The sequence below is a fragment of the Camelus ferus genome, chromosome 23 (assembly GCF_009834535.1).
Source record: "Camelus ferus isolate YT-003-E chromosome 23, BCGSAC_Cfer_1.0, whole genome shotgun sequence".
In the NCBI taxonomy this organism is placed as follows: Eukaryota; Metazoa; Chordata; class Mammalia; order Artiodactyla; family Camelidae; genus Camelus; species Camelus ferus.
The window spans coordinates 16,664,255-16,689,779 of record NC_045718.1 but is presented as its reverse complement, the minus strand read 5'-3'; the positions used below and the strand labels follow the sequence as shown (position 1 = coordinate 16,689,779).

At 56.2% G+C, this 25,525-nt stretch overlaps 1 protein-coding gene across 3 annotated transcripts; it reads right to left on the bottom strand.

Moving 5' to 3' along the window:
* Positions 1–238: 238 nt before the first annotated feature.
* Positions 239–24,775, bottom strand: IKBKE (inhibitor of nuclear factor kappa B kinase subunit epsilon). 3 transcript variants are annotated; one of them, XM_032467052.1, is made up of 22 exons: positions 24,557–24,775; positions 23,859–23,951; positions 22,127–22,241; positions 21,311–21,451; positions 20,783–20,912; positions 19,561–19,742; positions 18,654–18,814; positions 17,708–17,818; positions 17,207–17,386; positions 16,419–16,615; positions 15,608–15,672; positions 15,428–15,519; positions 15,253–15,339; positions 11,513–11,588; positions 11,271–11,383; positions 8,808–8,884; positions 6,311–6,350; positions 5,496–5,597; positions 3,995–4,091; positions 3,134–3,246; positions 2,793–2,864; positions 239–1,044 (listed from the first exon to the last, which is right to left on the bottom strand). In XM_032467052.1, the coding sequence occupies exons 3-22, from the start codon at positions 22,211–22,213 to the stop codon at positions 1,011–1,013; spliced, it is 2,157 nt and encodes a 718-aa protein (XP_032322943.1). In that variant the 5' UTR covers positions 22,214–22,241; positions 23,859–23,951; positions 24,557–24,775; the 3' UTR covers positions 239–1,010. The 3 variants fall into 3 exon arrangements, with proteins under 3 accessions (XP_032322943.1, XP_032322944.1, XP_032322945.1); XM_032467053.1 differs by having other exon boundaries at positions 22,127–22,238; XM_032467054.1 differs by lacking the exons at positions 22,127–22,241; positions 23,859–23,951; positions 24,557–24,775 and having other exon boundaries at positions 19,561–19,815; positions 21,311–21,448.
* Positions 24,776–25,525: the final 750 nt, after the last annotated feature.

Genomic DNA, 25,525 nt, shown 5'->3' with positions numbered 1-25,525 from the left:
CACCCCACCACCACCAGCAGAAGGCCAGCTGCCTTGGGCTCTTCCCTGAAATCAGGGCTCATTTCAGGGAAAGGCAGGAATCAGGAAGTGACCGGCCCTGCCTCCATTTCCCAATCCTCCTCACAGATCCCCACCCGGTCCCGCTTGGTTGCCAAGCACACCCAGCTGAGGGTCTCCCCCGCCTCCCAGCCGCAGCCCAGTGACAGCTACTCAGACATAGGAAAGAGCATCACGCTTATTTCACTTCGTGAAGGTGCAGGCCTTTATTTCTTCAGAGCTCTCTGGACTTGTGGGCCTATGCTAATTGGCATGGCTGCTGTTGACACCGCTGCCTGCAAACCCCAGAACCTGGTGGTGCCTCAGAGAGAGGGAGGAAGGGTCCCCAAGACACTGGCACCTGCCTCGGCCACCGTCCTCTCAGCCTTAGGCTCAGCCAGACCCAGAGGAGAGCAGTCAGGCTCCGCCAGGCCTGGGGCCGTGTGTGGTCACCCTCAGGAATCACAGGCAAGGGGAGAGGCCTGTGTGCTCAGCATGAAACACTTTAAGAGGAAGGAAGACTGAGATTATGCTGTTTGACCCAGCACCCTGGGGAAACCCCAGGGGGCCGCCTCTTCTGATCCCTGAGGAGTGAAGCCCTGTAAACCAGAGGCGGTGGGGCGGTGGGAGGGCCCCAGAGGGGCCTCTTCTCCCGACAGCCCGGCCAGGCTCAGCTGCACAGGCCAGGGCCACAGAAGAGCTCTGCCCGAGCCTGTGTAGGACACACAGGGCAGCCCAGGAGTGGGTCTGGGGTCTGGACAGAGGTGGCCTAGTGCCCCGGATCCTCTGCGCTGCTGCCCGCAGAGAGGCAGCCGAAGGTAATGCTGGTGACATCTCCTGGCTGCCAGCCAGGAGGGAGGTAGGCTGATGAGATGGGACCAGGTACCGTCCTGTGTTGGGTCCCGCAGTGCTGTCAGGAGAGCAGTGTCTGAGTTAGTCTAATGCTTCAGGATGCCTCGTGCACGCCCCAGAGCTCAGATGTCAGGAGCCGATGGGACCTGACTTAACCTGCAACGGAAGGCTCAGGTTAGCATCTCCCACCCAGGTGGAGAAGCCTGCAGACCACACCCCAGGGCCCGACACAGTCAGCTTCCAGGAGCACCGAGCCAGTCAGGTCCTCGGCTCTCCTCTCGTAGCGTCTGTGTGCACCAACAAGAACTCTCTGGTTCTTTTCCCTGACTCCACGTTAGAATCATCTGGGCAGCTTATAAAAATCCCCAACTCCAAGCTGCGCCCAGAGTCTCTGAACCCAGGCATCTGCACTTTTAAAAGCTCCCCTGGTGATTCTAAGGCAGCCAGGGGTCAAGATGAGGGGGAAAGGAATTCCAATTGTTTCTTTAGGCTCTTTGGTTATAGCTCTGAACAAGGAAGTAAAAAATCCTCAAAATAAAATTTTTGAGCTATCTGTAAATAGACTACGCATCACAGCAAAATTTATGTCGGCACTAAAATTAGAACTTCCTGCCCGTGAGGGTTGTTTTGGAAAGTCTTTTCAAGAAGCTGTCAAATCTCCTCTTTGAGGGTGTTTAAGAATGAGACATGGGATGCCTCCTCCACCCAAGGACCCTCTGAAACTCTGGGGACAACCATGAGCTCTGGGCCCATCTCCCCTACCTCCTGGGCCTGATTCTAGGGCCCCAGACTGGCGTGACCTCTGGGGAACACCTGCCATTTAGTGAGCCCTGCCTTCGCGCACCCTCCCCTCCCCAGCTCACTGCTTATCTCGTCCTGTTTAATCCCTGCATTAACACCATGAGGTCGGAATCACGATGCCGATTGTTCAGCTCAGGGCCGAACAAACCTCCCAGGGTCACGCGGTTGGTAAGAGTGGGAGTCAAACCCTGTTAGAATCTCTGCAGACTCTTGCTACCATGTCACTGGTCCCCCCGCGGGGGAGTGAGAGACGTAAGAATGACAGAGAGGATGTGGGAGGTGTGTGCACGCATGCGTGACTGCCTATATATATATATATATATACACACACACACATATATATATGGAAATCTGACTTTCAGGGCAAGGACCATCCTTGCTTTTGACATTATGTCCTTCTCTTTGGTGATAAAATGTGCCTTGTAAAGTGGGACTTCTAAATGGCAGGTTTTTTTCCCTTTCAATTGTGCTTTCAATTGTGCTTATGAGAAGCTGGCCCCTCTGTTATCCTCCAGTTTTCTTCTCTGAATTTCACTCTGTTATCCTCCAGTTTTCTTCTCTGAATTTTCACTCTGAATTTGCACAAAATCCAAAAGGCTGAGCCCTGCTGCAGGGCCCAGCAGCCCCCCGGTATGCTCAACCCCCTGAGGAAGGGACTCCAATCAGGTGACAATGCAGAGTCCCTAATAGTGGGCCTGCAGCCACGGGCAGCCCTCCCCAGCTCCGCACTGTGTTTCCTGGACTGTGACAGGCAGACGGAACAGCCCTGCTCTGAGGATGGTGGTAAAGGCTAAAGGAGTCGACCTGGATGAGGCGTCAGACAGTCTACCTTCACACAGGGCCGGACACAGCCGCCAAGCCACATGCCCCTGGGCCCCCATCTCTGACCACCCCGAGGCCCACGCTCTCCTGACTGTAGTGATAGCCTCAGCTGGTGAGCACGCTGACTCGCCTGTGCACAAGGCTGAAGCTCTGATGTGACAGTTTGGAACATGGACACCTGTCGTCAAACCTGCGTGGCAGGCACGGGGCCTGTCCCCTGAGGCGAGGGCAGCTCGGGGACCCAGCCTCCCCACCCCCAGCCCCCAGTGGGGACTCCTTACCCTTCAATGATGCGGTTGTTGTCCTGGAGGTCAGACGACAGCAGCTTCATCTCCTCACAGAGCTCCTGCATGCTGCCCAAGGACAAGGCCAGAGAGGCAGCTGTGGCTAAGGCCAAAGTCGCTCTGCCCAGACCCCTTCCCAGGAGGCCCACCCTCTCCACAGCCCCACCGGGCCTCTGTTCCTTGTTCCTGTCTCTGGGGCCTAACACGCACACGCACACACACACGCACACACACACGCACACACATACACACACACCCCGACTCACACAGACACACACACACACAGACTCACACAGACACACACACATACACACACACACACCCTCTCTGGCACTCACTGCAGAGTCAGCTCCCTTAGTGCAGGGCTGGGATAAGGGGCTGCAGGGGGCGATGAGGCCCCAGCCCCCTGTGTTCTGTCCTGGAGGAGCTGATGCGATAGCCGGTCAAGGATCTGAAAAGAAACACACTTTAGTCAGAGGGGACAAGCCAGCTCACACTGGTGGGGGCAGCAGGGGTGTGGGGAAGGGTGAGACAGGGGTAATGAAGTGGTCCCTGGCCCACCAGCCCGCATCCCTGGAGTGTCCAGAACACTCAGGCCTTTCCCACAAGCCCCTCCTTCTTGTCCTGGGAGCACAGCCAGCACAGCCACCGCCCTGTCTCTGCCTGTGTTTAGGGGTCCAGGCTGCCGAGTCCCCTTTGTGTCTGACCTGTACCTGTCATGACACAGGATGAGCCAGGAGCTGTGGAGAAGGGGTGCGGGAAGCCCAGGCTCTGAAAGAATCTGTCCTGTGCGGGGAGGGGAGGAGGCGCCATGTGGGGCTCGCTCCTCGAAGGACAGCCCTTCTCTGTCCCTGCTGGCAAAGCGGGCAGCTTCTCAGAACTGCCTGTGGGTTTGTCTCTTTGCAGAGAGCAGATCAGAGGACCGAGAAGGGTTCACATGCCCCTCAGGAGTAGCGCTGGTTCATGAGGAAGATGTCCCAGCCTTCGGGCAGCTCTGCCCTTGCAGCAGCCATCAGTCTGAGAACACTAGGAAGTGCCTCCCACGCTGGAGGGTCAGAGCCCTCCCACCCACACCAAAGTGCTTGGACTCGGTCAAGGGCAGCTCTGCCCCGGGGCAGGGGTGCAGCCCGGACGCCCCCCAGGAGCCTGATTGCCCCGGCTCCCCTAGGCAGCCCCAGAAGCTTCTAAAGCTCCCTCACCTTGCTGAGGCTCTCCTGCGCTCCCTGGGCTTCAGTGTTACAGGCAGCCACCGAACAGCCAACCAGGCGCAGGTGGTTCCTGGTCTCATGCACCACCCTCGAGAGAGCAGAGAAGCATCAGAGCCGGACTCATTCGCTCTCAGCTGCCCACCCAGCAGTTTGGGTCACCAGACACAGAGAAGAGCTTTCCAGATGGCAGAGGCTGGAGCTGGTGGGTCCCAGGCATGGGCCTCCCTCAGTGCCTCTGCCTTTCCAGCTGTGCCCTCACTCCGTCCCTGTCCCACGGTGATGACCACTCTGACCCTGGCTGGTGCCTGTCTGTGTAGAAGGACGGGGGGAGCTGTGAACATGCCTGTCTCGGGCCGGGTCACACCAGCCGGTCAGGGGGAGCACTGGCCCCGGTCAGGGAAGCAGAGACCGCCCGCAGTGGGACACTTAAAGTGGGAACTGCCCACGCTCCCGTTTCCAGAACAAATCAAAGTCAAGACTGTGTTATGAATTCTCATCTCTCTCTGAGAGGAGGGAATGAGCCAGGTCCTGGATGAGGGAATCAGTGGTCATTCTTAACCCTGGCTATGCATTAAATCGCCTGGAGGAGGTTTTAAAATACTGACATCCAAGCCCTGCTCCAGACCAGCTGAATCAGAACTGGGGGTCGGTTAGGGTGGGGGAGCCAGGCATTGCGTTTTTGTTTTTTGTTTTTTTTTTGGCAGGGGGAGGTAATTAGGTTTATTTATTTATTGTTGGAGGTACCAGGGATTGAACGGAGGACCTCCTAGGACTTCCTTGCTAAGCACACACTCTACCGCTTGAGCTATACCCCCTTCCTTGGGCATTGTCTTCTAATGTTTGTGTGGGAGAGTGTCTGGGTCTTAACCCTGTAATGAGCCCACAGGTCACAAGGGCCTCTGAACCGGCAGCAGCTGGGAACCTGCCCGCTCATCTCAGGACGCTGCAGGGGAAGGAGGGCGGGGCTTGTCTGAGAGGGAGAACCCAAAACTCCCATAGGCGACAGTGTGAGAGGGGGTTCTATTTAAGGGCCTCTGCCTCCCTCTGCTTCTCAGACCACTTGTCCTCATCCCAGAGGGACCTTGCATTCTCCCCAGTGAGAGGGCTTCCTAACACTGCCACCAGGGACCTGGGAAAGAATCCGGATTTTAGAGGCAGTCACACCCACACACTAGTCCTGGGTCTGCTACTTACTAGCGGTGTGGTATTAAGGAAGCAACCTGTTCTCTGAGCCTCAGTTTTCTCATCTGTTAAATGGGGTGACAGTATCCACTGCATAGGGTAGATACTGTGGGATTAAATGAGCTAATGTAGAGATGGAAATCACCCACCAGACTGCCTGGTCCACCCAGGGCCATAAAACCACCCATTTCTTTCCCTTTATTCCTTTATTACCATCTCCCTTTCAACTGGGGCTCTGCAAAGCCCAGGGTGTCTGAAGCTGGGAAGGGCCAGGCTAGGAGTGCCCTGGGGATCTTGAGTTCAGTGTTACCTCATCCTCTTGCCGTGTGTGGCCAGCGATGCCTGGTACTTCTGCACATGCTCCTCCTGGAACACCTGCAGGAGCCTTTTGGCTAAATGACTAAAATTCACCCTGAAAAGACAGAAACCGAGGTACAGAGATGAGTGGCCAGAGCCACCTGTGCACAAGCCTAGTATCATGCAAATACCCAGTCCCTGGGTCCACAGCAGGTCTGCCTCTCCAGAGGAGGAGGTGATCGCCCACGGGAATCGTGGCAATCAGAGTGGCCGGCACACAGCACACTTCAACAGATGGGTGTGGGAGAAAGACAAGCACCTCAGGGAACACACACGCTCTCAAGCTCAGTCCCCAGGAAGAAGGAGAGACAGTCGTGTGTGTGTGTGTGTGTGTGTGTGTGTGCGAGCAGGGAGTCAGGGTCAGGGATAGAACTCAGGGAGTGAGTCCCCAAATAAGCATTAAATCAGGGAGGGCTTCCTGGAAGAATAGAGTGTCCAGGAGACAGAGGAGCAGAGAGAAGCCCAAAGGAGAGCTAGGCAGAGGTCAGAAGCAGGTGGTAAATCAGCGAGGACGATGAGGGAAAGAAATCCTACTTTTGTTCCCACCAGAAGTCAGTCCAGTTCCACCCAGACTGCGGCTGAGAAACCTCCCTCCCTTGGCTGCAGATGACCTGCCCCAGATGTAGTGACCCCATCCCACTTTCCTCCTGCCCAGCTCCGGCCTGGGATCAGGGCCCTTCACCACCTCTTGTCCGGCACAGGGAGTCACTTTGCCCCGGTGACACCCACCCTCCTGCTGACCCGCCTGACGGGGGACAGGCCACTCACTTATCCAGCTTGTGAATCTGCTCCTCGTTGTAGCCAAGCCCTGCAGGAAAGAGACAGGACTGAGGTCACCGATTCAGTCAACAAAACCGAACAGCGCAAGGGCTGGGGGAAACTACAAGCATGAAAGCAGCAGCCTGGGCCCTGCTCCGCGGGAGCTCATAAGACAGACAGAGCCAGAAAGACGGACAAAGGGAAACAGGCACCTAAAACACTGCATTATGACAAGGTAGAGGCCCACGGTGTAGGGGGTGGAGGGATGAGTGCTTGGGGAGATTCCAGGTGGGAAGTGGTGGATGAGATGGGCCTTGAAGGATGTGGTCAGCCCTGACCTCTCACCCAGCACCCCTCCCAGCATGGCTGATGCCTGCAGCCTGTTGACCCCATCCCTGAGTATTCAGGCTGCAGGCAGAGTCAACTGGGTTCTGCAGCAGTGGGCTGGGTAAGCCAGGCCATGATGCTCAACCTCCCCTTCTCAGCCCAGCCCAGAAGGAGAGCTTCTACCAGCAGGGATGAAATTTTCAGTGTCTTGGCAGCTTCCTGACGATCTCTGCACTAGGGAGATGCTGCCCTCTCCTGGGCTTCAAGGGAATGGCCTCCGGTTAGTGGTTTCCCCAAGACGAAGTGGTGAGGAGGATGCCCTTGCTGCCTACTTGGGGTCCACTAATCCCCTAATAGCAGAATCGCCTTCCTGGGCTCCTTGTTCTGGGCCCTGCATTCAGCCAGCTGACTTGTGAAGCCCAAGGGACCCGGGACAAGTCCCAATCCTGCCTCCGATCAGCAGGGCTGTAGGCAAGTGAGCTCACCTTGTCCATCATGGGTAACGCGCGGGACGGGTGTGAGGGGTAAAGTAAGAGAGCCTGAAAATGATTGAACATTTTCCGGAATGGCATCTTTCAACACCTTGGATGTTGGCAGTTAAGTGTTATTCTTGGTTCATTTTAAATTTTAATAAAAGACCCTTGCAGACCAATAGAAATGAAATTCTTTTTGAGGCTGTAAAATGGGGTAGTTAAAAGCAGCTGGATCTGGATTGCTTGGGCTCCTTAACCTTCCCGTGTCTCAGTTTCCTCATCTGTACAATGGGGAGGATAACACGGTCTACGGTTTTCATGAGCATCAAATAAATTAAGAACAGGCATGGCCCAGAGGACGGAGCCCAGCACACGCAGGTGCCCTGCAGTGCGGTGGTTATACGATGGTGTAATTCCAGTGATGGAGACAGAAAAGCCTCGGAAGTTCTCCTAAAGTGACAGCAAAGGTGGCCAGTGGGGTGTCAGGCCAGGTTTCCTGAGCTCAATCCCCGATGGCTTCAGGGAACAGGGTTTCCCCGTCTCCTGTGCTGCTCTCCCTCCAAGTGAGACACAGAGACAGGATTGCGGTTCCCAGGGAGAGAGGATTCTCTTCTAGGTCTGTATGTCTAACAGCATGGCTGCGAGAACCTGAAACATGACTGGTACGGGCAGTGTGACTGAGGCCCTGCATTTTCCTTTCAATTCCTCCAATTCAACTTAAAAACTGAAGCCGTGTACGATGTTTTTTCCCCATCAAACACAGCTTTATTTTGGTAAGCGTACATTTCATTTTGTTAAAAAATTAGCTTCTGATTAGAGATGTGCTGCTAAGTGTAAAATACTCACAGGATCATGAAGACTTAGCACCAAAAAAAAAAAGAATGTAAAATATCCCTTTAATAATTTTGTTTATACTGATTACATGCTGAAACGACAATTTGAATATATGGGGTTGAATAAAATATATTATTAAAATCAATTCCACTTGTTTCTGCTTTTTCAATTTTGGCTACTAGTGAACTTAAAATTACAAATATGCCTGCATTATATTCCTATGGGACAGTGCTTTTGAGGTAATCCTAGGGACAGAAGAGAGCTTTGCAGTCAAGTCCAAGACCTAAAGTGTCGATTTCCTGCACGTTAGGACATGCTGGGGGCGTGGGTGGGAGAGACAGTCGGTTCCTGGAGCGTTAGCTTCCCAACTCCAAGAGTCAAACAGGGGCCCCCCAGGCTCCTGCAGCCCAGCCCTCCCCTGGGTTCAACCCTCCCTCACCCCAGGATGGGCAAGAAGCTTCCAGTCCCTGAGCCTGTGAACGGGCTGCCCCTGCCCAGAGGGTCTTGTGAGGGTTGGTAGATAATGCAGGCGAAGTGTCTGCACCAGGGACTCTAACCAGTTTTTCTCCAGATCATTTCTTTCCTGGAAAGTGTGATTCTTTCAAAGACATGATGCCCCGCCCTACCGCCACGTGGCAGCAAGCACAGGTGGAAAGGCTTCATGTCCCCCACTGGTCTGCAGACAGCGACCCTGTCCTAGCCCAGCTGCCCCTGGGTTCCACAAGTACCACCCGCATAGTGAGCCTCCAGCAGCAACATGATGGAGTATTAGGAACAACCAGATAATGCAGGGAAGGAGGAGGAAGGGAGGGAGTGGGGGGTGAGGGGCAGGAGAGCAGCAGGAGTGTTTTGCTCCCCTCCTCGGGGCTCACCTGGCCTCATCCTGGATTTCTTGAACTGTTTGTAGATAAGATACATCTTGTCCAAACAACACTGAATCTGCTGGATGCTGTGGGCAGGAGACAGGGAACAGGTAACACAAGTCAAATGGCACAGGTAAAGGGGGAGGCAGGGGAAGGGATGGCGGTGGGAGGAGGGGCGCTGTCTCCCTGCAGAAGGAGCCTCACTGCACAGTTTTGGGGGACAGTCAGGGAGTGGGGGGTGACTCTCCTGTGTCTAAGCCTGTTTGAGGCCCCTGAAGGCTGGCCAGCCGTCTCTCATTCTTGTATTTATTCTCTCCTTTACACACGCACACACACACACACACACACACACACACACACACGCGCGGTATTTAATAAGAGATGAGGTCGAGGAGAAGCCAGGCAGGACAGGCAACAGAAAAGCAACCTTTGCTGCACAAGGGGCTTGAGAACAGGTTCTGGGAAGGAGCCTTGGACCCTGAAACAGGAGAGTTTGGCCGCGGCAGCTGTGCATGGGAGCAGGGCAGGAATTTCTTTCCTGTTCCCTGGCAGGAAGGGGTTGTGCTTTCTGAGAATACCCAATGCCAAGCACAGAGAAGGAAGTTAAATCATGAATCAACAACCCTTGTTAAAAACAAGAATGAATCAAGGCCCTCAATCCTGCCTGCAAGCAGGGGAATGTGGAAGATGACCTCTTGAGGTCGTCCTCGACCTGGGGTTCAAGGTCATGATTGTTTCTCTTTCCCTTTTTCAGGATACAAACACTTTGCTTGAGATGCTGGGTATGTGCTGGGCGTGGGGGTTTCTTCCTCACCCTCAGGTCTATGTAACTCCCCTTCCTCCCTACAGCAACTCCCAGGGACCCCGTCTCAGCCGTCTCTGGAGCTGGACTCTGGGCAGAGCCCAAGCCTGTCCTGGGACTCTGAGGGTCCCAGGTGCCTTCCCTCCTGGAACACGGGGTGGACAAGACCCCACATCCAGCCTTTATCCAAAAGGCTCGGGCCAGATGTGCTCCAAATTCAGAACTGGCTTCTGATCTGAGAAGGCTGGTTCAGTGTACACGCACTGTACGGTGGAACAGCGCCTAGTGCGGTCTGGGGCAGCATCAAGTGCCCTCCACCTTCAGAGAGCCATAAGAATATTCGCCCTCAGACTGTAAAGAGCCTCGCGGCAGTTTAGGTCACATTTTGCAGCCAAAACCGTTAGGAAAAACTGCAGTGTCCAGAGCTTTCTGAATGCAGAGCTGAGGAGCTGGGGCGTGGACCTGTGCTGGCGCTGATGGCAGGGGGTTCGAGGAGGTGGCCCCGTCCTGGGGGAAGCGGGCAAGGGAGGCAGCGGCTCCACGCGCAGGCTGTGGGGCGGGTGGGAGTTTTTATGTTTCTCAAAAGGGAGAATGGGGTTTAAAAGTCATAAATCCCTGGTGTAGGCCAAGAACATAGGCTTCGGAGGTTGGCAGACCCGATCCGGAGCCACGTCTGTCGTGTGTCATTTACTAGCTGTGTCTGAGGGCAAACTAACCTCTCTGAGTGAGCATCTTCATCTATAAAAGGGGCATAATAGCAGTAGTGCTGTTGTTGTCTTGAGGGTTAAATGAGACGATAGTGAGACAGGAGGGAAGGGCGCAGGGCACAACCTTTAAAAGAATGACTTAGCTGTTGATACGACAAAAACTGGTCAGAACCAACGAGGCCCAAGAAGGAGGAAGACCCGATCTCCAGTGCACCTTGAGCCTCATTATACGTTCACTGTCATACATTAGCTGCTAAATGGCGCTCCCACAGGCGCCAGGACAGTTCCCACGCTGGCCATAAAAAGCCAAAAAGTGGGCAGTGGCCCAGTTCCTCGAAATCCTCACCCCTTTCCCCAAACAGTTGGAATAATCCTCCCACTTGTTAGCATATGAAATTACCCCACCCATAAAAACCAGCCACCTCTGCACCCCAGGGCTGCTCTCCCTTCTGAGATGGGCTGCATTCTGTCTACAGAATGTGTATCTCTCTAAATAAACTTGTTTTCACTTTACTGTGGCTCACTCTTGAATTCTTTCCTGCCTGAAGCCAAGAACCCTCACTTGGTGGGGTGCATCCAAGGAACTCGCCCGAGACCTGGGACCACCCTCTTGTGCCCCATTTTCTTGCAACAATAGAAGTAGGAGGACCTATTCAAGGGTCTGACACAGAGCAAGGGTTCCAGAGAGCTGAGGAAATGAAATTATTCTTTAATTTAGAACTATTGCACCTGCTGCAATTTCTAATTCATTCTCTAAACTCCCAGATCAAGGCAGGACCCCAGACCTTTTTCTCCATTTGGCCAGGCTCATGGGAGGGTCTCATATACTCCTGAGTCCCCCACCCCTAACCCCATGCCCCAGCATCCTTGCTAAGATAAGGGAGAAAGCAGGCTGACTGGGCCTTTTGTGTTATGTGCCCTCACCCCCACCTCCACCCCACCAAGAAGGAAAACCCCACAGACCTTCTGTCCTCATGTACCTGATCCCGGTTCTTCCCCAGCTCAGAGCTCAGGCTGCTCAGGGTCATCTGGGTCTCTGTGATATTGTGGGAACATTTGGAGAGGACCTCAGCCAACTGTGGGGCAAAAAGGCAGACCCCCAGGGGGGTCCTCAGCTGGAGGCTCTGATGGCAAGCCTGGCTGGACCCCTGCCCCTCCCCCGGCTCTGCTCCAGACAGCCCCCCACCAGCCCCATCCTCACTCACAGTCCGCAGCTTGGCCCTCAGCTCTGCAACTCTCATCAGTTCCTGGAGCTCAGGCACTCCAGCCACGCTGCCGAACCTCGAGGGATGGATTAAAACAGACGTAAGGAACACAGCAACCAGACACAAAGTGTGGTCTCGGATTGGATCCTGGTTTTGATGAGACCAGGTAGATAAGGAGATTTGGGGGATAACTAGGGGAACTGGAACATGGGTGGGTACGACAGAGGACACTAAGGTCTATTGACACGGGTGGGGCAGGGCTCAAAGCTGAGAAAAGCAGTAAGTACAGGAAAAGGGCAGGTTGCTTAGTACCTACACGCACACAGGGGAGAACTGCCTAGAAGGCCATGTTCTGCTAGGGAGCGACGATTACCTTTGGGTGGTAGGATATGGCATTTTTATTTCCTTTTTGCTTATCTGTGTTTTCCAACTTAGTACAATTAGCACCTACTGTTTTTACAGCTGTAACAATTGGGGAAAAAAGAATCCTGTGTGTCTTGGCTTGGGAATGGAGGGGAGGGGAGGGGAGGAAAGAGGAGTGGGGAGAATGAAGGCGGGGATGCTGCCCACTCTGTTCACCATTGTATCTCCAGGGCCCAGGAGAGTGTTTGGCACACAGTAGGTCCTCCACATGAGACAGGAGGGAAGGGGGCAGGGCACAAGTAGTGAAGAAACGACACAGACATTGAGGATAGGACAAACTGGTTAGAACCAAGATGGCAGAAGGTTTGATTTCCAGTAAACCTTGAGCCTCACGGCACACGCACAGGCGCTATGACCGTTCCTAGGCTGATCATAAAAGGTCAGAAAGTAGGCGAGCGGGGGTATTTCCTGGAAGTCATTGCCCCTCCCCCAACATAGGTGGAATAATCCTCCTACTTATTAGCATACGAAATTACCAAGCCCATAAAAACCAACAACTCTGCATTTCGTGGTCGCTCTCTCTCTTGCCTTATGAGACGGGCTGCAATCTATGGAGTGTGCATCTACTTTTACTTTAAACACCCCACACCTCTCAGTCTGTCTCCCTCTCGCCCTTTGAGATGCCCGCAGTTCTGCCTGTGGAGTGTGTATCTCCCGAGCTGCTCTCCCTTCTGAGTGAGACGGACCCCACTCTGTCTATGGAGCATGATTCTCTCTGAATAAACTTGCTTTCCCTTTACTATGCCTCGCTCTTGAATTCTTTCCCGTGCGAGGCAAGAACCTATTCTTTGGCAACATACACATGAGTGTTGAGTGAATTATCGAACACGTGGATGGGTTTTAGGGCATGGAACACTTTACAGCAGAAGAGGATGAGGCCGACCCAACCCAACGGGACAGGGAGTCAGGAGGGTGGGTCTGAGTCCTAGTCCAGCTGCCACACCTGCCATCTGTGCGATCTCGCAGTCGCTTTAGCTCTCTAAGCCTCAGGCTCTTCATCTGTACAATGGGGAGATAAGCTCCTTCCTGCTACCGAAAAAGGTGTTCGTGGGATTGGATGGGACCTCAGAGATAAAGCACATGACTAGAGAACATGTTTATATACAGACACACAATTTTGGGGGGGTGTGGGGACTGGGAAGCACTGAGACTCCCCGAGCCAGTCCAGGCCCCTGGAACTGCACCCCCCGAACGGTGCCACCAGATGGCAGCACCTGCCAGGGAGGACCGGGGAGCTTCAGGACAAGGGCAAGGACGCTCTGCCGAGGGAGCCCGCAGCAGGAGGCGCACCCGGTGGGAGAGGCGAGTAACCAGGATGGGCAACAACAGCGGCTTTGTGCCAGGGGCTCGGACGCCTCCCAACATGAAATTCAGCTCATTAAGAGAGCTCAGATTCCACTGTGGGAGGAGCCAGTGGCTTCAGACTTCAGAAGAACCTACAGGTCTGGGGATGTTCAGAAAAGAACGAGATTGCGAGGCACTGGCCTCTCATTTTGAAAATGAGGAAACAGAGGCCCAGGTAGGAAAGGTGACAAGGGCCTGAGGCCAACAGTGAGTCAGTGACGAGCTTGGGCCTGGCCCTCGGACTCTCTGCTCAGTGCGCTTCCCACTCTCCAGACGCCTCCTTTCCAGGAGGCCTCACAGCAGGCCCTCCCTGCACCCAGCTCTCCACACACAGCACCCCTCAGGGAGGCCTCGGGCCAGAACGGCCGCGGGGGAAACAGCAGTCGGCAGACGCTGGAACTCCGGGCCCGGGCTAGCCTGTCACCCCACACACTTGTCAGCCTAGGGAAGGTGGGCACACAGCCCAAGTGCTTCCTGTATGCATTTCTTTCCCACTCAAGAACCCACAAGAGACCCCTATTGGTCATTTCCCTGGATTCTCACCTCCCAGCTAGACCTCAGGACCTGCATGCGTTCTCCCCTACATTTCGCCCCTCTCCGATTCCACTCTGGGATATTTTCCGTCACAACTGTGGCTTTAGCAAACCTCAACAGCACTTCCCCACCCTTTGGTCGTGGCCTCCTTCTCTCTGTGCATAGGGCCTGCTAACCCAGGTATTCTGTCACATTCCGGCCTTAAAAGCCTCACTTCTTCCAGGAAGATCTCTGTGGTTGCTTCTACCCATCTCTAGTCTCCCTTTACCCAACTGTCCTGCCACCTGCACATGCTGTCCCCTGGGGAGTGAGGACCCTCTGCAGGCCTCGGGCCACCTCTATCCCTGGAAGCCCGCTCGGTGCTTGGACAGAGCTCTGCTCAGAGGATACTGCTGGCTGATACTGCTCACTGTAGCCCCCCATCTCTGGCATCACCTGAAGGGTACCCAGCCATGCTGGGGGCTCATCTTGGGACACACCCTCCCTCCTCCCTGCATGGCCACCACTCCCTCTGCCCCGTCATCAAGGTTGCTGCTGCCAAGTGCCAGGACGAAGGCAAGTTTGTGGTGAGTCAGTCAGCTTCTGGGAAACTCCTGGGACCTTCCTGAGGACGAGGGCTGCGGGCCGTGAGGGTGGGGACATCAGCATGTTGGGCACAGTCTCTCTGCTCCTCTGTCACCACCTGTCTTCTCCCACTGGGGAAGCCTTCCCTGGGCTGCAGAGCTTCCCTCTCGCACCCATACCACAGCCTTGCCTTCTAGATCCGGGGGTCCTGACTACCTTCTCGGTAGAGCTCTGGTGGATGCAGTCTTCCCGCGGCTCATCTCCAGACCCTCCGGCCGGATTTCCTCCTCCCCAGTCTTCCCCCTTTTCCAACCCATCACCCCTAATTAGCCCAAGTCAGAGGAGTGGAGGACGTGGAGTTCCAAGGATTAGGGTAGGGGATCCTAGGAGGTGAGGACAGTCTAAGGCCCAGAGGAAGGAGGAGTCTGGAGGATGAGACCACCTAGATCTCCGTCCTGGCAGGCTCGGGAACCACGTGTGGGTGTGAGTGCTCGCCCTGGATCCCTCTCCAGGGCCTGGTGCAGGTGAGCAGCTAAACCTCAGAGGAGGGGTCTGGTAGGGCAGAGGCCCTTTCCTGGGGCAGGGAGGCAGCCCCGGTACCTAGAGGGGCATTGCCACCACGGGCCCGTTCCCATGAAGTGAGGGACTGGGTGTGGGGGAGGTGTGTGCAGTCACCTGGCAGGGCTGAGGGTGAGGGACGAGGTGGGAGCAGCCTCTCCCTCCTAGGATAGCAGGGAAGTTGGGAGCTCTGGATGGGAGGTGGCGAGGGGCATGGTTGGAAAGATTGGGGGTGAGGAACAGACAGAGAGAAGGGCCGAGGGGTCTGAGCAGGCCCTGATCCTGCTGCAGCCTTCCGCCCCAAGCAGGACACCCACCTCTCGGTGCCCAGGCTGCTGCTGAGGAAGAGGAGGGCCATCCTGGTGACCTCCAGCGTCCGCCTGCACGTGGCCTGGAGTATCTCCCTGCCAAGGGAAGCCTGAGTCAGAGCTGTCTTCTTGCAGGGAACTGAGGGCACCGCGCCCTCCCCACCCAGTCCCCGGGGGTACTCACGTGAACCAGTGCAGCCCCCGAAGCATCAGCTCCTGCCCCGCCAGCAGGGACCGTGCCAGCCGCAGGGCCTGGTAGCTGGCCCCCAACACCCCCTGAAACACACAGGCGGGCAGGGTCAAGTCCTATACCCCCTACCCCTGTGCGAACCTCCCTCCCTGCCACCTGGGGGCCGTCCCTCACCTTAGCCGTGTTGTAATCTGCCTGCAGGTCCACTTTTGGGACGAACTTGGGGATGTCCAGAGCAGCTGCAGATAAAGACCCTGTCTGAGGGGGCTGCCTGTCTGGCCCTGGATGAGGTCTGAGCTCATCTTTCCTTACTGCCAGCTCACAGTCAGCCCTCAACACCCAGCTTCCCAACTCACCTAGAGCCGCCACCCTCAATCCTGAGAAGCACCAATGTGCTTCTTTACAATTGCAGTCCCTCACTATCCCCTTGTGTTCACTTTGAAGAACTGCAGCCTCGTACCCAAGGTCCCATCTCAACAGCAGAGGATGGGCTAAAAACCACCTCTTACATCCAGGGGTTTCAAGGTTAATTCCCCTCTCAGACCCTGAGGAGGAGGGTGAAATCAGCTTAATTCAAATGAGAAGGAGTGATATTTTTGCTAGAACTTGAAGGACAGAGCTCTGGACCCCTGACCGCCTTCCCTTCTCTCCAAAAGCCTGGGCGCCTGTTTCCGTCAACCCAAACTATCTGAGGTTTCCCCACCAATCACGGACCGCGGAGAGCATACTAAATCCACACCTCCCTGTTTCCTCTGGAGTCTCCTTCACAGATCTGTGGATGCTGTGAAGCAGGAAGGTCAGGCCACTGGCCTGAGTCATGTCATTTCAGAGGCATATGCTGAATTAGAACCCAGATCTCCCTTCTACACCCCAGGGGCCCAAAAAAACACCCACAGAGAAAATTAATATCCTGGATTGTCAACCCCTGCCCCTTGGAGGAGAACATAAAGAGGAGAAAAGATCCAGGCTGGGTGGTCCTACTCACGGTCCCTGAAGGCCAGCCCCTTGGGGGTCTCGCTGGCCATGCTGAACAGGGTCAGGGGGCTGCTTGCTGTGGTGTGGACGATGTGCTGTGCCGAGAGGTTGGGCTCAAGGACACAGAGGTGACCCTCAAAGAGGTACTCCTGGTGCTGGGGGGCCACGTTGGTCTGCTTGTACACGGCCTCCAGAAAGATGGCTATCCTAGACACACCAGGGCAGAGGATGGAAGGGGGGGTCAGCAGACTGGATACAGGGTCAGGGCGGCCCAAACCCCAGCTCAGACTTTGGGCTCTGCTTTTCAGAGGGAGGGACTGGGTGATTTGCTCTTTTATCCAGGGTAGAGACACAAAGGGTAGAGCTCATGTCTTATAGTGGATGGAGACAGAGCGGGGACAGAACTCAAGGAGCCCCAATATCCTGTCTCCACCTTCACACCTCTTTCTGCCATGTTCCCATTAAAAGTCACCTAGTCCCATAGCGTGCTCCAGGAATAAAGGGCTCTATGAGCAACACATTTGGGAAATGCACAGCCAGCACACGTGTGCGTGCACGCACACACACACCCTCAGGAAGTTCATAATGCATCTTAGCTTTGTGAAGTTTGCTGAATTGCTCAAGCCCAGCAGCAAAGAAGCCTGTTTAACTTTAACTTGGTGGAACTAGTATTTTTCCAAACTAAGTTTGGACCCTGAAGAAGCTTCCGTAACTAAACACCCCCCAGCACGCTGCCCAGGACACAGCCCTGTGCTTGGGGAGAGACGGCTCATGTTTCCCTTCCTGGCACCCACTCACGTGTTGTGCGCGTGGACATAGACGTGGTGCAGGATGGCCTGGGGCAGGGAGAAGACGTGGACGATGACTCGCTGCAGGATGTCACTGGTCTCCGCAAAGAACTGGTCGAAGCCCCAGCACTTGGCCTGCTCCACTTCCAGGATGTTTGCCAGGATGGGCACCAGCTGGCTCTGCAGCCCCCTGTCCCCCCAGGACATGAAGACTGTCAGGGGCCAGGGCCCAGACTTGTCCTCCTCGAGTAGGTGATAGGGGCATTCCATGAGAACACCCTGAAGAGCGAGGACTAAGGGGTGGAAAGGGGTGGGATGACGAGGAAGAGCCGGAAGGGTCTTCCAGCATCCAGATGGAGACACAAGCCAGAAAGGGAGAGTGGGAGCCCAAGCTGACAGCACACAGGGTCCCCCTGGGCCCGGCTTGAGGTAGGTCTTGACTCGCAGCAGAGAGGATGACACCGGCCCAGACTTGGGTCTGCATCTGCCCTTCCTGCAAAGTCCCACTCACGTGGACAGCTGGCAGGTGATGGGGAGGGTGTAGCTCCACTCCAGGGGCCCGTTCTCCCGCCTCTGAGTGCCCGCAATGGCCCCGGCCGGCTTCTCCGTGGTGATCCGGTACCTGGGGGAGGCGGGACAAGGTCAGCCGGCCTACCGCACTTCAAGGGATGACGGGCAGCGCGGAGGACTCAGAGCACTGGTGCCAGTCACCCAGCAGTTCCAAGGCAGCCTGAAAGTGGAATTTGAGAGTCCTGGCTCGCAGCCAACAAGATCTCCTAGTCTTGGTGCCCCCCGCCCCCAAGCTCTCTGCTCTCCTCTGTCCCACACCACACCTCCACGGCCCTCCTGCCTCCACACCTGCGCCTGCGCTGCGCTTGTCCTGAATAGCCCGCCTTCCATGTTACTATTCCAACCGCCCCTCCCTTCAAAGTCCAGCCGACACTGACAGCCCCCATCCAAGTCAGTCTCCTTCTCCTTCCCCTAACCGAATGCACGTTCCACACAGCTTGACCCCTGAGCTGAAGGGGGCATTGACCGCCCTGCAAATCCACCTTAAGTCTCTTCTGCTCTGGGCAGTGCCCTCAGTGGGAGTAGCCTGGGTCTCCAGCTACTTCTGTGTCAGACAGCAGGAAACCTCAAGGAACCTGGGTCCTGGGGTCAGAAGGCTTACCCCCAGCTTTGCCCCAGCAGCCTCTGCAGCCTTGGGCAAGTCGCTTTGGGAGCCTCAGCTGAGATGTGGTGAGCCCCAGATGGAGCAGGGGTGCTCAAGGGAAGCACTGAACCCATCACCCAGGGCCAGGGCTCAGCTTTTTGTTTGATGGACTGATAACTAAGGATCTAAATGGAGCCTGCATGGGGGTGGACTAGGAGGACCGCAGAGTCAGAGGCAGAAAAGGAGACACAGCAGGAACTGGCAGGGAAGGCCCAGGGCCCTCCCCCCACTCCCCTCACCGTACATGATCTCCTTGTTGCGCCGAGGCCCGCCGAAGGGGACGAAGGGCAGGCTGCCGGTGGCTGCATGGTACAGGGTCACCCCAATGCTCCAGAGATCCACGGTCACCCCAAAAGCCTTCTGCTGGGGCTTGCGAAGCACTGCCCGCTCATACATGTCAGGATGCTGCCAGAGGAGGACGGGAGAGCAGTCATGGAGGGCGAGGGTGGCCGAGGGCCTGATCCCTCCACCTACCATCAGAAACCCCTTCAGGTGGAAAACAGAACCGTCAGAATGTGTCTCCTATGTCATCTCAAAAGTGGGTGTGGCATGCGCTTATGCAGAGAATTTCCCTCTGCCCAGCCTCTGCCCTGGGGAAGGCGGTGACCAGTGGAGCTCCCTGCTCCATGAGGATCAGATCAAGGACTTAATGAAAAAGGGGGGCCTGGGCAGGCATCCTGGGTAGGGAGGCTGAGAGGGGGTCTGGGCAGGGGCCCTGGGCAGGGGGTGCTGGGCAGGGGTCCTGGGTAGGGGGGCTGGGAGGGGGCCTGGGTAGGTGGCCTGGGCAGGGGTTGCTGGGCAGGGGTCCAGGGAAGGAGGTGCTGGGCAGGGGTCCTGGGTAGGGATCCTGGGTATGGGGGCTGGGAGGGGCTCTGGGCAGGGGGCCTGGGCAGGGGTCCTGGGCAAGGGTCCTGGGCAGGGGGCCCGGCAGGGCATCTGGGGAGGGGGCCTGGGTCGGGGGCTGCAGAATTGCCTTTGTGTTCTTAGAGAACAGAATGAATTGCTCTGGTTGTGGTTAGTGAGCTCTAGCCCTGCTGGACTATCCAGAGAGACTGGAGAGCCCCTTGGAAGGGCTCGGAGGCTCACTAGGTGAGGGGCAGTCAGCCGCAGGGGGGCCCTCAGCTCGGCCAGCGGTCCCCGGCACCCCTCACCAGGTACTCCTCAGTGCCGTAGACCGACACGAAATGCTCATCATCGCCCAGCTCCCGGGCAGCCCCGAAGTCCGTCAGCTTGTAGATGCTCTGGCCCTCCTCGCCCACCAGGCGCATGATGTTCCCCGGCTTGATGTCTCGGTGCACGACGCCGTTCTCCCGCAGGTGGTTCATGCCGGCCACTGGGACACAGGCAAGGCTGCTAGTGGCTCTGGCCGGGGACAGCCCGGCGTCGAGGCTCACCTCAGGGGAAGGCTGTCCCGGGCCCACAGAGACAGAGGGTGACAACTCACAGGCTGACTGGGCCACAGGGCACAGAGCAAAGGACACAGAGCAAAGAGCATGGGCACAGAGCAAAGGACGAGGGTCCCAACGATGTAGGGTGTGGAGGCTCCACTGGGATTCGCTAAGAAACCAAGAGGGCTGGAGGCCCTGCCTCCCGGAGGAGGGCATTCTCCTCCCTACCTTTTTTTTTAATTATTATTTTTTCAAATTGTGCTAAAATATACCTAATATAAAATTTACATTTTAACCATTTTTAAGCTTACGCTTCAGTGGCATTAAACACACTGACATTGTTGTGCAACCATCACCACCATCCACCTCCAGAACTTTGTCAAGTTCCCAAACAGGAATTCTACCTATTAAACACTCCCCTTCCATCCCCTGCATCCTCTAACCCTCAGAGTCACAATCTACTTTCTGTCTCTGTGGATTTGACTGCTCTAGGTCCCTCACATAAAAATAAATCAGACAGGATTTGCCCTGTGTGGCGGGCTTTTTTCACTCAGCAGTGTCTTCCAGGTTCACCCACGTTATCACATGTATCCAAATGTCCTTCCTTTAAAGGCTGAATAGTATTCCATTATATGTATATGCCACATTGTGTTTATCCATTCATCTGTCTGTGACATTTGGGTCGTTTGCGCCTCTTGGCTATCGTGAATAATGCTGTTGTGAACACTGGCGTTCAACCTATTTTAGATTTTACTCTTGAATTGTAGTTTTAAACTGCCGAGTTGCAGGAATCAGACACTTGGATTCTGTCCATTCATTAGTGTCTGTTCCAGGCCTGTGAATGAAAAGCCTCTTATGTTTCAAGGTTCTTCTGGGTCTGGATACGTTCCAGAAATGCCACACCCCTCTGGGGCTTTGCTTTTGCCCGAGGGCTGGGCCTGAGGTGGGGAGGGGGCTCCCGGGTGGGAGACGGCAGGGGACTTACCCACACAGCGCAGGACCACCAGGAACTCGTCCTCCGGCAGCCCGAAGGCGTTCTCAGGGCTCTCCAGCACATTGAGCAGGCTCCCGCTGGAGCAGTACTCCATCACCAGCACCTTCTGCCGGCTGCCCCCCTGTGGGTGGGATGGCGGGAGGCTTGGGGAGGAGGGCACATCTCCCCTTCCTCAAGATAGGGTGGCTCAGCCTAGAGCCAAAAGCCCCCATTCTCTTGGTCCCAGCTCCTGGCTGGCCCTCCCTCCTTGGCTTCAAACTGATCTCATACCCCTGAGCCCAGGGTCACCTTTTCCAGGAAGCCCTCTTGGATTAGGCCTTCCTCCCCATCCTTACTTTCCCACACGGCCCCCAGCCCCCTGACATTCTTTATTCCTCTCTATAGGTTGTTGCTCTGGCCAACCTGCTGGCTGGCTGGCTGATGAGCCTGTGCCCAGATCTATCATTATGTGACCTCACTCTTCCCAGCCTGTGAGGGTCAAGGACAAGACCACCTCCTCTGACCAAGCACTGGACTCACCGTCTCCTCCACTGCAAAGAGCTTGATGATGTTCTGATGGTTCAGCTTCCGCAGGACCTCGAACTCCCTCACCTGCACCTCCCGGGGTCGCAGGTAGCTGGCAGTGTTGAAGACTTTCACAGCAACCAGCTCCCCGGATTTCTGCCGTGGGGGATAATGTCAGTCCCACCGCTGCCCTGGGGAGATCACCTCCTCCCAGGCCTCCATTCAGCCCCTCCCACCAGCCTGCCCCCCGGGGATGTGTGAAGGCAGCCTGGCTGGGGATGGGGCTCCCACTCTCAGCTCCTTCCCCCAGTCAGAGGGTACAGAGCCGGTCCTGCAGCACTGGGAGATGATGAGAGCTTGGCCTACTTGATGCCCTGCGGGGGATGGTTTATTCTTATTATTACTATTGCTCTAGGCAATAACTACAATGGTAGCTCACACTCCCTGGGGTTAGCAGCAAAGCTGGGATTGAATCCTGTTCTGTCTGGCTTCAGTTGTTAAGTACAGGATGGTACAGCACGTCGCGTGTATTTGATACAGCTCTCGACAAGAATGAAGGCGGGATAAATCCAAACAAGCCCTACTTCCCACCCCCGGATGGTGGCCTGTGTCTTCATCCTTTCTCTCCAGTCCCAAACCGTGCCTGGCAGAAGCATCGCCCCAAGGAGCCCTTTTCGGATCCCCACACCTCTGCTCAACCTCAGAGTGTGCAGAACAAAGCCCAGAGGCTTCTGCCCAGCCACATAGGCCCCTGGATGCCCACTGGGGGGCCAGCTGGGCTGAGGACTTCCTGGGGGTGAGGGGGCCAGGGTGGGCTGGGCTGCATCCTACCTTGTTTCGGGCCTTGTACACACTGGCAGTGGCGCCCTGCCCCAGCAGGTCATCCGTGTGCCACAGGTAATTGACGGTGCTCTGCATCTCCTGCTCCCCGCTGGCTGACCGCCTTCTGCCCAGAAGAAGAACACACTGGGGTCCAGGGTTTCACCCCTGACCTGGGGTGAACACTGGTGACCTGACCAGTGGCTGTGCCCAGCACCACCCCGTGAAGGGCTCCATGTGGCCATTCCAGAGGCAGGGGGCAGGGGGAGTGTGAAGCACAGAGAGGTTAAGTAACTTCCACGGTGCCCTCAGCCCACAGCCCAGGCCTGGCCCCCTGCAGGCCATTCTTCCTGTCCCTGCTCCCCAAGTCCCCTCCCACCTCCTCCCCAAACAGGCATTCTCCAGAGACAAACCCTTTTCTCTGTCACCTCTCCCCAGCCTGGAGACTCCTGGGATTTTGGCATCCAGGTCTGGGATTGTCCCAGGAGGCAGAAACAGTGCTTGAATGAAGAGCCCCGGGTCAGGAAGCGTCAACCACATCACCACAAATCTCCAGGATTGCAACATGAGCCTGGAGCCCCTCCCCACTGCTTGCTCAGGCCCACCACTTCCTGCTGTGTGAACTGACAGGCGTCAGGAGGCCAGCACGGCCAGGTCAGCGCTTCCTGGGAGAGGAGAGTGCTGCTGCAGAGGGTGCGTGGGGGGGTGGGGGGTGGTGGGAGGAGGCAGGAGACCGGCACATCCAAAGGCTTGGGAGCCCTCAGGAGGATCAGAAACCCCTCCACAACTCTGTTCCCCATCTTTGTCCCCATTCTCTTCACGCCAAAGGCCAGTTCCTCTAAAGCAATTGGCTCTGGAGAGTGTAGCCTCAGAAGTCAAATGTGTTGCTTATCTGAAGAAGAGGGCCAGGGCTGGTCTTGACGCAGTGACTGCGAGGAGCAGAGGAAGGGCCACCACCCCTTAAAGACCTTCAGATAAGGTTGGACTAGGCAGGCCTTCTTCCTTGCCTCTCAAAGGTTATCAACCCCAGGGTCACTGTGCCTGGAAACCCGCAGTTCCTTAGCTTTGAGCCTTCTCTCTGTTATCTTTTTTTGTTTTTTTAAACAAATGGAAACCTTGAGAATGTCCATTCCTGGAGCCAGAGGCCAAGTCAAGAGATGAGCGGTCAATCCCTAGTTTCAGAGGATGTATTAGGGCTGGCATCTTACAGAAGCAGCTGAGGTGCTCAGGGTCTCTCTGAAGACACTGTGCTAGCTCAGCAGGAACGAGCTGGTGAGGTTTTCCCCTCTAAGGCTGAGGGGGAATCAGCCAGCGGGTCTGGGAGTGGGTGTGTGTTGCGTGTGTGTGTGTGAAGCCAGGTAGAGCATCCTGGAATCAAGGCCAAAGACCCAGCCAGGGGAGATTTCACGATCTTCAAAAATCCTCCCCAGGGCTGGTCCTGGGGCAGAGGGCAGCTGGTGTTCTGAGAAGTGGGCAGTGTGGTGCAGAGGGCAGAGCCCTAGACAGGGTGGCATGTCCTGGGCTCTGCTCCTGGCCCTGCCAGGGCTGCGCTGAGGAGCTGACTGGCAGCACATCCGGGCAGGTCTGCGCGTTCTGCGACCTCCCGCCCAGTGAAGGGCTCACTATCCTTCAGCAGTGGTTGAATGGAGGAGGGTGAGTCCTGGAGCCAGCGAGCCAGCTGCCCCTCCCACTTTCCTCCTCCTCCCTTCCGCCTCCCAGCTCTACTGTGGCCAAAAGCACTTACCCTGTGCTCTGAGCAGCCCCAGATCAGGCAAAGACTCTCCCCGGCAAGCGTGTGTTGTTATGCTTTCCGTCTGTGGCAAGTCCAGGAGCTGAGCTACACCGGAAAGAGGAGGGCGGATGAGAGGCACCCCTGGGCGCTGTTTGATACTCAGCCTCCATCAAAGGCCCCCCAGCCCCAGCCCTTTAACCCTTTCCTGTTTGTCACCCTCCTCCACAGAACTGGGGGTTTCCAGCCCAATTTCCCAGCTCCAGGAGACTTTCCTGGCCACTCCCACCTCCAGGAGAAGAGGCAGGGAAAAGGACCCCAGGAGAAGTGAGAACAGGCACCAGAAGCCAGCCAGAAGAAAAGTACGGAGGCAGAGCTCAATGCTGGCTTCGGGGTGTTGGGCAGCAGAGCCCCGGAAGGGAGCATCATAGGTGGACCACAGCTCTCCTCTTGCCACAACCCTCCCTGGGTCTCACCAACCTCCAGGAGGTCCTTTGCAAGGGTGCCCACCAGAGATGGAGCACAGGGCACCTCTGGGGCGGGGGGAGGAACAGCAGCCGCAGAGAGATCCAGGGAGGGGACATAGGCTGGGAGAGCCGCTGCTGACAGGTCAGCACCCCAGCAGGTCTGCTAAGTGATGCCCTGCATCTGCCAGGCGCTGGGCTCCCCCATTTACTCCCCCAACCCTCACCCCATGGACTCTGCACACTCACCCCATCTCGGCTGTGGGGCATGCAGGGTTGTGGGACTGTGTGGTGACCCCAGAGCTTTCAGGGCTTGTTGTCATTCACAGGCAGTGCCCAGAGCATCCTGGTGACCACAGGACCCGAAGACTGGGCCAGCTGAAGTGGCCGTGTGCCACCCGGGAGCTGGGAGAGCTGGGAGCAGAGGCCAACACTCAGCTCAGCTCCCAGCCGGCTCTCAGCTCTCTCACACTTCCTGATTTGGTTCTCTCTCTCTCTCTTAAAGAGACAGAGGCGGCTGGGTTACTGCAACCACCCTCTGCAGGGAGGAGAAAGGGGATGCTCTGATTTCCCAAGTAGAGGCGACAGGACTAGGGTTTGAGCCACCAAGGGGCCAAGAACTGAGGCTGAGTGGCTGTGGTGGGCCGCTGGGTGCTATTTCTGTGTCTCCCGTGGTTCACTGGAGCAGGGAAGTTCAGAGCTCAGCCCAGCGTCTATAGAGCAGGTTGGGCCGGTTAACCAAGTGGAGAGGTGCCTGGGAAAACCAACTTCTGACACCCAGGAACCCCAGGAAGGTCCAGGACCTGTGACCAGCCACTTCTAGGAGAAGTTGGATCTGACTCATCTTCCTAGTGAGCCCACAGAGGTCCAAGGGCAAGCACTAGAACCCAGGTCATGCCCTCCAGCATGACCTTGAGCACAGCACACGACCCCTCCCAGACAGTTTTCTTACCTGAGGCATAAGGATGGTCACATCACTCCATTAATTGTGGTTGACATGGGACAGTATATTTGGAAATGCTTGGGAAACTAGGAAGAGCTTTACAGACAGGCATTGAAGGCAGGTGAGGAGGCGCACACAGCTTCAGTAATTTGCCCATGACCTTCAGAGATTGCTGGGGCTGAAACCCAGGTGTGCCAGCTTCCCAGTCAGGACTCACTGCTCCCAAGTCACATTTCATGGGAGGCCTAGAGAGGTCGGCTCTGCTCCTGGTCAGC